This window comes from Elephantulus edwardii, unplaced genomic scaffold, assembly GCF_000299155.1.
Source record: "Elephantulus edwardii isolate Elephantulus edwardi_28Jun2011 unplaced genomic scaffold, EleEdw1.0 scaffold00162, whole genome shotgun sequence".
NCBI classification, from domain to species: Eukaryota; Metazoa; Chordata; class Mammalia; order Macroscelidea; family Macroscelididae; genus Elephantulus; species Elephantulus edwardii.
This window is the reverse complement of record NW_006399912.1, coordinates 7,259,505-7,269,168: the sequence shown is the minus strand read 5'-3', so window position 1 is coordinate 7,269,168 and position 9,664 is coordinate 7,259,505. Positions and strand designations below refer to the sequence as shown.

The following is a 9,664-nucleotide window of genomic DNA, read 5'->3' as shown; positions in this document are numbered from 1 at the left end:
TGGAAAGTGTGCAGAAGCAGTGCTTATGGAGGCAAGAATGATGAGGCTTCTCCTCACCTATGTTGGGCATGTTGCTAGGAGATGCTAGTCCTTGGGGAAGGCATGATGTTAGGAAGGATGGAGGTCAACGAAGGAGAGGAAGATCCTCAACCAGATAGGTTGGTATGGTGACAGCTGCAGTGGGCTTTTGCCTGTCAGGAAGTATGAAGATGGCTCAGGCTAGAACAGAGTTCAGATCTATTGATTATAGGGTCCCTATGATTCATGCTCATTTTGAAGACACTTAACAACAACAACAACAACAGAGTGCATCTTATTTAACCCATGATTTTTCACTTAGGTCATATGGTTCTGAAAATTGAACAGTTGGCATAAAGGTGAAAGAAGAAGAGACAATACCTTTGTTTCTCCTGAATTGTGGTGTTGGACAAAAGTATCAAATACCTCATAGACAACAAAGAACGAGCATTGTCTGTTTCAAAAGAAGTGCAGTCAAGGTGTGTGTCTGAGAGGCAAGGATGATAAAATTTTATCTCATCTCCTTTGAGTATATTGTCAGAAAGTGCTAAGACTTAGAAAAAGACATCATGTTTAAAAAAGGCGGAGATTCAGAGCTAGATAGAAGAAAACACTTGACAAGATGAACTGATACAGTGTCTCTAACAATGGACTCGAACCTTTCAGAGAGGAGAAGAATGCCTGAGGACAGGGCAAGGTTAGAATCTCTTGTTCTTTGAGTTACTATGAGCGGTAGGCAGCTTGACAATGTCTAATAATGATGACAGCAATGACTCAAGACAAAACCTAAAGCCACCACGTCACCCATCTTACATGTATCACCAGGTTCTTAGGTATTTTTTTAAAAAATAACATATGTAAGATCATGTTATAAATAGACTGTCTTGACCCAGTGGTCTTGACAAGGGACTCAGATGTACCAATGATCATACAGGTGGAAGAGCATTGGGTGATGTTTTGTTAGTAGAGCACAAGATAATCCTCAGGAGTTGTCCTTCCCAGAGACCTCTGTGGAGTCAAAGTCAAAGTGTGTCAAGTCAGCATTGACAGGTGAGACTTACCTCACCCTTATCTGATCTCTACTGGAGGAGGAGCAGCAGGAGGAGCTGAGTGGAGGTGGGAGAGCCCACCTGACCCAATGTGGGTATTAAAAGTGCTCATTCATGTGAGAGCAGAATGAACCATGTCCGTCCTTGGGATGCTGCTCTCGCTCCTGCTGCTGACCTCGTCACTGCAGCAGCCAACGTCATCACACTCGGTGTCGAAAGATATTGAAAACCATGCTGATAGAGACAAAATGCGTATGGCAGATGTGATCCTGTCCTCCCTGAATGCATCCACCACCTGCCTGGAGAAGAAGAAGAATCTCATTCTGGACGACGTGAGTTATCTCCGAATTCTGCAAGGTGAGTGGGGTGCCAGTCACAGTTTACTCTAACTGAGAGAGTAGTCTTCTCTGATCATGGAGAGGAACAAATGGGTGACTCGTTTTCCTGAGTGTCCTGGACCTGGACATAGATTTCAATTTAACAGGGAAAAAAAAATAAAGTATGTTGTTATTTTCATAGTTATAGATCCTTTGCACTGCTCTGCCACCATGTTACTAAAAAAGCAGGGAGCAGAGTGTCTTCTTTCAGTGGGTATTTATGGGGTGACCACTTCCATTGCAAGATGAGGGTCCAGAGAAGAGACCTTCAAGGTTGAGATCCAACCCGAGCTTCCTCTGCTTCCAGTGAAATTTCCCTGGCGGTGCTGAGGGAACAGAGTAGTGCTTGTTGCGCTTTGGAAGACTGAAGATGACGTGGTGTCCCTGCCTTCAGCTGGGATCTGGACAGGGGATTTCCCAAACCACCCATCACCTCTGATGGTGGCAGAGTTTGCTCACACTTGGAAACTCAGCGTTCCGCAGGAGGTTGGGTTACAGGACAAATCAGCTTCAGTCCCTGGGGCCCCACCTTGACTTCACAACCATGTGGTCTCCTCACATTTCTCTCTGTAACCCTCATATGCCAGGCTTCCTTCTAGAAAGCCCCCAGCCTTACATCTGCATGTCCATCTAATAGCATGGAGTAGGGTGAGGCAGGAAAGAAGTACCAAACTGTGAGCTGACCTAACTTTATCTCTGTTGCATTTGTAGAAAGTTCTTTGTTGTGTGACTCCCAGGGGTTCATGCTGTTAAGAGGCCTCTCTCCCCCCTCATCGCTGGATATTCATTTGTTTGTTTAATCTCTTTTCTCTTTCAAAGCAGATTGACTGAAAACACATTCTGTGCAAATACATAATCATTTGTATGGCAAAGAAAATCCATTTCCAAATGGAATTGCAATGAATACAGGGCTTAGGATTTAAAACAATACGCTTTTGAGGGGCAGCATTATACTCACCAGTGGTCACAAGTGAGAGGAATTGTGAGATCAGATGTACATGTACATTTTTGGAGGGAGATACAATTAACACAACTGCAGTATGTGTTGTAACTACGTATTTCTCCTGCACACATGGAAGATTGAACTAATTGTGTTTCCTCCTAGCGTATGTCAAAGGTGTTAAGGAGCCATGGGCCAAGAACCCCGTGATGGAGCCAGTAATCAAAAGGATGGAGACGTTTTCCATGAAGCTGGATGAGCTTCTCAACAGAAGCATTTCTCACCTGAACAAGGCTTCATTTAGCAACCCCAATGGTAAATAGCCACAGGAGGAATGTGGTATGTTACAGCCTCCTCTGAAGCCTGGGATGGTTAGAACCGCCTCCCATCCTAAACAAGCCCAACTACAGGTTAAGTGTTCCACTCGGACTTGACTCTAGGCTAGAAGGTCCCTCCATCCCGCGTAAATTTTGATAGGAATGAGCAAGTCAAGAGTCCTAGACCGATGAACACCAGATCTGAACCTTGACCTGTCTTGTGCCTCTGAGGACGCTTGTTTGCACTTCCTCCAAGAGCAGTTGGCTTGTTGTGTGGGCAGTCCATGGTAATAGGTGTCCTTGACAGCACATTGCCAAGTGCACCACGTCTTTTGCTGTCTAGACTGCTGTGAGCATGCTGATTGTGGAGCGAAGTAAAATGAGCTAGTTGACAATGTCAGCCTTTTTCTCCCCCTATCACAATGTGTCATCATTCCTCCCAAGAGGGTGAAAGAGTGGATGTCAGTTTAATGTAAGCTGCCCACTCTTATGCTTGTGGTCCTCATCCTAGAACAGTGGTTTATACCAGAGTGTGGAAGATCTAGACAGTAATTGAACTGCTTCTACTGCGAAGACTAACATCTTGTAATAATGTTCTTTGGTCCCTAAACTCCTCAAGTGTCTGTTCTTGTTAGTGTGGGGTCACAGTATAAGGTCAATCTATAACATTGGTAGTAGGTTGTATTAATGGCTGACATGGGCCCAAATTACTAATTCATCAACCTCAGCTCAGGTGACTCCATGGGTAGCAGAGGGAACTGTCGCTGATAGCATTATCAATGGTTGTTATGTTACAAGAAGATTGCAAAACCTGTATTCTGAGGCTACACAGTGATTGGAACCTCTAAACTTTTGTTTAGAATCATCTTATATTAACCATTAGCAACAACCACAGATTGTGAAATCCAAGGACTCAAGTGTTGTTGTTGTTGCTAAGTGCTGTCAAGTCATAGGCGACTCATAGTGACCATATCAACGAAAGTCCTTGACACTTGCATGTCTTTCATCCTTTCTCCAGGTTCATAGGGTTACCAGAGGCAAGCTTTGTATGGAGGTGGATACCACTCCTGCATCAAGTAGTATTTGTAAAATTTCTCAAGGTTCTTTATATGATGCTATCAATTTTATCTAAGCCATGAAATATTGTGGTGCTGTATTTTATTACTTAAATACCAACTATAATTTGGAGAGCTCAAATTTACTATGGTATAGTGGGTTTATAACGGGAGGTCCCCCTTTCAGTAAAAATATTTTATGGGAGAAAATTCAGGACCATTTTCCTTAGTCAAGAGTCTTGTATTGAGTTAACATTGCCTGGTTAGACTCTATGCCTGATTAAAAAAAAAAAAAAATTAAATGTTTTTCTAGAATGACTTGTGGCAATGTATTCCCCAAAGGAATAACTTGAAGTCAAACAGGCTTCTGGAAGGGCTCAGGGACAGCTCTATAATGGGGCATTAATTTAATTACATCTCAATCTTAGAACCTAGAGTGAAGGTGAATTATCCAGTGCAAACTGTGTCAGAAAAAGTCGAGAGTGCAACTTACCCCATGCTGCTTTCATTCTGAGGCCTGTATCTCTTGTTAAAGAAGCCCTTAGACCATGTGTGTATTTACATCTCAGGCACTGAGTAGTTATTCTTATCTCTGTCCCTGTCCAGCACTACTTTGAATTTTCTCTTTTTTAGAAGTAGAACTGATCATCCAGGAAGATTTCTGGAAGGTTCCTCAAGATTTGCTCCTTACCCATGACACAATGATCAGTGTTTTAGGCATCCTAGAACCTCTGAAAGCGAATATACGCAAGGAATGCTTAGTGAATCTATTGCAAAGCAGGTGGGTTCAACTGCCTAACCCCATTCCCTAAAGATTCCAAAGCACTTTTCTTGGGTTCTGAGGGTCCCCACATATGAATCCAAAAGTCTATGTAAAACTCGGTCCACTTGCCCGGGGAATCACAGACACCTCTTTCTCCTGTCTGTTCTGGTCCTTTTCAGCTCATTCATCACTCAGCACAATGCCCACCTCTTCAGTCCACACCACTGTGTCATTTATGGCCCAACCTCACCACTCGTGCACACCTTCCAGAGGCCTGCGTGATCTCCATTCCATCCTCACCCACTTTAACCACAGCACTCTTCCCTAAGCAGCTCCTTTGGTGAAATAGAAGTGCTCTAAACCCAGATGCTTTTCAGGGAAAATGAGACAGTCAGCTCCCATAAAGATCCTTACATGTTGTAAGACTTTGTATAATTCGTCTTCTAATCCTATAGAATTGTTAAATCAAAATCCACTTGATGTCACAATCCTGACGAGGGTAGTTATGAGCACATGATCATACTCAGAGGAGTTATAGGCCCGAATGGGAAACTCCGTGACTTCAAATTCCTTTTAATGACTCACAACACCTTTTCCCCTGACAGCAGTCACCCTGAGTCTTGCACGTACTCAGACGTCTGCAGGTACGTAGTGACCAAGTCTGTCAACACACACAGCCAGAGAATCTTCCAGCTGATGTACTTCCTTTTCTCCAAAATGGTAAGTAGGAGTTTGGCAAGGTGTTTGAGAGCACAAGATGGGTCAACAAGCATTCTCTATGATTCATTTAAGGAAATGACCAAAAGTACCATGAGAATCTGCTTACTTCTGAGGGGGCAAGGCTTGTCTCATGTCCTGTGGCGATGGGATCAGGATGAGTTAGGTCCTGGAAAAAGATACCATGCTTAGTGAAATGTAAGACCAGTAAAATAGATGAGTACTTTGAGTGAGATGGACTGACAGCAGCTAAAGATCTGACGTTTCAATAATTTCATCATTTTTACAGTGTAAGCATAATGCTTCATTAACAACTCATCAGGGCTGATGACAGGGGACTATAGAACTTTGTAAAGACCTTACTCAAGTCCTGTCCTCCTGGCATCACTGGAGATGTGCTGTCCCTGACTCAGAATGCTTACTGAGCTGCCCAAGAGCAAGTGTCTAGGACACGGTGGTGTCAGCACTTGAACTCTCCTCTCTGTCACTTAGAGGACTTCAAGAGTAACCAAGTCCAAAGAATGTGAGAGTGCAGGTGCAGATAAATCCTGTAAAATAGGATGAAGGCCTGCCCTGGTTCAGCCACCTGCCCGACCACCTGAGAATGCAGATCCTTCCCAGGAGCGGTGGCTGCCCTTGTCTGCATTTGGTGCTGACTTCTTTGTCTCTGGGTGTTTGTCCTCCAGATTGGATGCACAAATGGGATGTTCGCAAACACACAAGAGTACCTGAACTTCTTCTGTATTGGCTTGATGATAGATAATAATGAAACTGAAAGCAGGAAATACCACAGTTCCTTCCGCGATGACTTTTTGGAAAACAGTGAGTCCCTCACTTCTCGCTCAAAGTAGCAGTTTTTATGATTCAGAAATGAGTGTCTACACACGCTAACATGTACATCACAGCCCATGTGCACATGACCTCAAGACACGTTCATGTACAAGGGACCATGTAAACCGCAGACAGGCATATATGTGTGTACACATGCGGGCACAGTTGGAAACATGCTCTTTGGACACACACAGCAATGTGTGTGTGTGTGTGTGTGTGTGTGTGTGTGTGTGTGTGTGTGTGTACGCGTAGAAATTTTTCATATAGCAAGTGAAAATACCAGATTTCCAGTTGGATTTAAATTCCAAAGAAAGAGAAACTCTTAGTTAAAATGTTCCATAGTATCACATGTAATCGATTTGTACAGTGGAAACCAGCTTTGGGTTCTCAAGCCTCACCGTGTTCCGACTTCCACAGGGTTAAATTTTACTGCCTTTCTACCAATTGATTTAATGGAAAACATTTTATTTCATCTTGTTACAGGTTTTATATCACAACCCTGGATTTCATAGGTTTTATTGCAGTAAAAAGGGACGCTAGAAATTCCAAGATAACTGAATGTGTTCCATATTTTATCAGCCATCACTAAGAGATTTGCTTCCTGCCTCCCAAAACTGTCTCAGTTATTAAAACACTTGACAGACTAACGGAACAAAGGCAGACTGAAATACTCAGCGATGAGGCTGGAAGGGAAGCCTTGCGTTTTACACTTAAGTATAATGATCAAGTCACAGAAACGATATTTTAAAATGTTGGTTTTGGTTAAAATATTGTTTTTTTACAAAATAGATTTTAAGACTATACTTTCGCAGATCATTTCTATAATTCATTAAAATATTGGATATTATAAGAATTATTCAGTACTACTATGTCCCTTATACTATTTTTAAAAATTTTTATTTTATATGGGTATGTGTGCAAAATGAATACACATTGTGCTTCGCACTATCCTTCCTTCACGTGGTTTCATACAAAGGTTCCCATTCATTGTATTTCGTAAAGTCAGTTTCCATAGAAATATTCCCCCTTTACCTTGTCTTTCAGTTTCCTGACATATCTTTCACATTTCTTTCATCCTCTCCCTTCACCTAACAAATTGTGCAATCTCAATCTTCTGCTCCATCCTCACACCTCTCCTCCCACGCCTTCCCTTCTTTGACCATCATGCACATTTTATTAGCCATGAACTGATTTGAATATAATTATGTATTTGGGTTGACCTTCAGATCACTTTGCTCTCTCTAGCACTTAAACATCCTTGACCTAGGCCATAAGGAAGAGGCAGAGCACAAATCCAGGAGCCTCTGTGGTGAGGGTGGAGCTGTGGGTGCTTCATCCAGCTAGTTTTTCAAGTGTCACCTTCTGGGCTGACAGGACCCTAGTGGAAGAGGCAGGTGATGGGTTTTGGTGGAGGAGGTGAACCAAGGGGGTAGGCCATACAGTACGACCACCTCTCTTTCTTTGTTTCAGTCATGCTGTGTGGAATTGCTGGATTCTTTGATTTTTACAAATCCCACTGGTTTGTGAATATCCTTCGCTGGCAAAAGCCTAGAGATGGATGCTTCAACACTGGTAAGTGAAGATTGAGGGAAAAGTGGGTCATAGGGATGGACTGCACATTCTAGACAAGTGAGGCAGGGATCTTGTGTGATGATGGGTGCAGGCGAGACTGTGAAATATGCACGTACACCTGCACAAATGAAGGTGGGAGGAACTGGGGCTTTGCACAGCACAGAGGGGCACAGTGGAGTGCTGTGTTGTTGAACACTCTCATCAGCTCTCATCATAAGGACCCTACACACACGAGGACCAGTCAATGCCAGGTCTCACACCATCCTTACACCCTCTCACTGCTTAAGCCCTTTGTTGCTCTCACTGTGACAACACATAGCATTGAAATGCTTCATTTCTGCCACTAACCGTCCCCTTTTCTGAGCAAGATTTCCTGTTGTAGAGATTGGTCCCTCCTGATGACATGTCCAAAATACCCCAGACAGAGCCCCACCTTCCTTTCCTCTAAGGGGCACTAAGACTCCACTTCTTCCTAGAAAGATTTGTTTCTTCTGTTGGCTGTCCATACAGATATTCAGTATTCTTGGACAACACACTGTTCAAAGGCATCAAGTCTTTTTCAGTCTTTCTGATTCACTGTACAGCTTCTACACACGTTGAAGCTTCCACAGATACTGATTATGGATTCAAGGAAAGACAATCTGTTATGTGAATCTTTTCTTTACATTGAGCTATGATCAACACTTAAAGGTTGAGGATTTATATCTGTGAAACAACCAGAATGTTTATATGATTTACCTTATCACCTTATGGTGATCTGTGATTCTTGGTGGTGGTCAGGATTGAGTCCTCAATATATCAAAGGTATGCCTGACCTAGCAGTGGCTGGCCTCCCAGCATCATAGCAACATATAAGTGACCACAGTACATCATCCTGACAGGGGAGTGGTGGAAATCATTTGGAGAATGAGCAGAGGTTCCTAAGTAAAGAGGCTGCAATGGGATGAGGATTGTTTTCCTAATGAAAGAGTCAGTTACCATCAACATTCCTAGCACCTGAAGGACAGTGGAAAAGTGGGTCTGTGTGAGGCACCAGCAACATTTATACAGTCCCTGCAAGCTGGCTGCAATAATTGTTGACATACACATGAAAATGGGGTACAATAAAGGCTATAATCGGTGCCCCTGCATTCACTAAATTGTGTCATTTTCTCCGCAGATGATTCCTCTCTCCACGGTACTTCTCTTGCGAGTGCTGCCCTAGGTGGCTTCCTATATGCCCTGGAAAAGTACCCACAAGCGTACGGACATCTACCCGACCTACAGAGACAATTACCAAGGTTAAACTTCCCTTGAGAAAGATGGATCCAAGAATACCAATTGAAATGAGATATACCCTTTCAATCCTTTCCATTCAATCTAGGGTATTCTTTTTTCTTTTCTAATATAAGGACTTTTTAAATTTGAAAATAAAAGTCAAGGGGGGTGTTTTTATATTGTTTTAATTTGTAATCGTTTATTTACAAAATTTGAATACATTGTTTTCAAGAACAAATTCTATCAAATTCCCTCACCCCCTCATCAAGTTTTATAACCCCATGATTAATCTCTCCTCCCCATGAACATCCTCATCTCTCTGGTTCCAACCTCTCCCACCCCTCTTGGATCCTTATACTCACTCTACAATAATGCTTTTATACAATATTTATCCTTGTGGGACTGAGTTAGTTCACTCAGCATATTGCGCTCCAGTCTCTCCCAAGTTAGGGAAGAGTTTACAAAATCATTTCTCTTGCATGTTGCCTAGTATTCCATTGTGCGAATGTACCATAATTTCTCAATCCATTCATTTGTAGTTGGACATTTGGACTGTTCTGTGTTCTTGGGATGGTGATTAATGCTGCTATAAATATTAGTGTACAAACCTCAGTTTCTGCCTCAGTTCTCATTTTCTCAGTGTATCTTCCAAGTAGTGGATGGAACAGCTGGGTCATATGGAATTTCTATGTTCAGCAATCTTGGGTATTCTTAGAGCCCATTCCAAGAAATAATCTAAATACATCCTCTTATGTTGTTGGGGTTTAC

The 9,664-nt window shown here is 42.6% G+C and overlaps 1 protein-coding gene across 1 annotated transcript; it reads left to right on the top strand.

Annotated features, from left to right (window-relative positions):
- The first annotated feature begins 1,201 nt into the window (after positions 1 to 1,201).
- Positions 1,202 to 8,935, top strand: LOC102873555 (UPF0764 protein C16orf89 homolog). The gene is made up of 7 exons (XM_006895245.1): positions 1,202 to 1,424; positions 2,550 to 2,699; positions 4,390 to 4,537; positions 5,125 to 5,239; positions 5,923 to 6,058; positions 7,538 to 7,639; positions 8,799 to 8,935. The coding sequence occupies exons 1-7, from the start codon at positions 1,202 to 1,204 to the stop codon at positions 8,933 to 8,935; spliced, it is 1,011 nt and encodes a 336-aa protein (XP_006895307.1).
- Positions 8,936 to 9,664: the final 729 nt, after the last annotated feature.

Coding starts and splice junctions, on each gene's coding strand:
- LOC102873555 (XM_006895245.1), top strand. CDS start 1,202: ATGTCCGTCCTTGGGATGCTGCTCTCGCTCCTGCTGCTGACCTCGTCA. Junction 2,700..4,389: donor TTCATTTAGCAACCCCAATG/GTAAATAGCCAC, acceptor TCTCTTTTTTAG/AAGTAGAACTGATCATCCAG. Junction 7,640..8,798: donor AGATGGATGCTTCAACACTG/GTAAGTGAAGAT, acceptor TTTTCTCCGCAG/ATGATTCCTCTCTCCACGGT.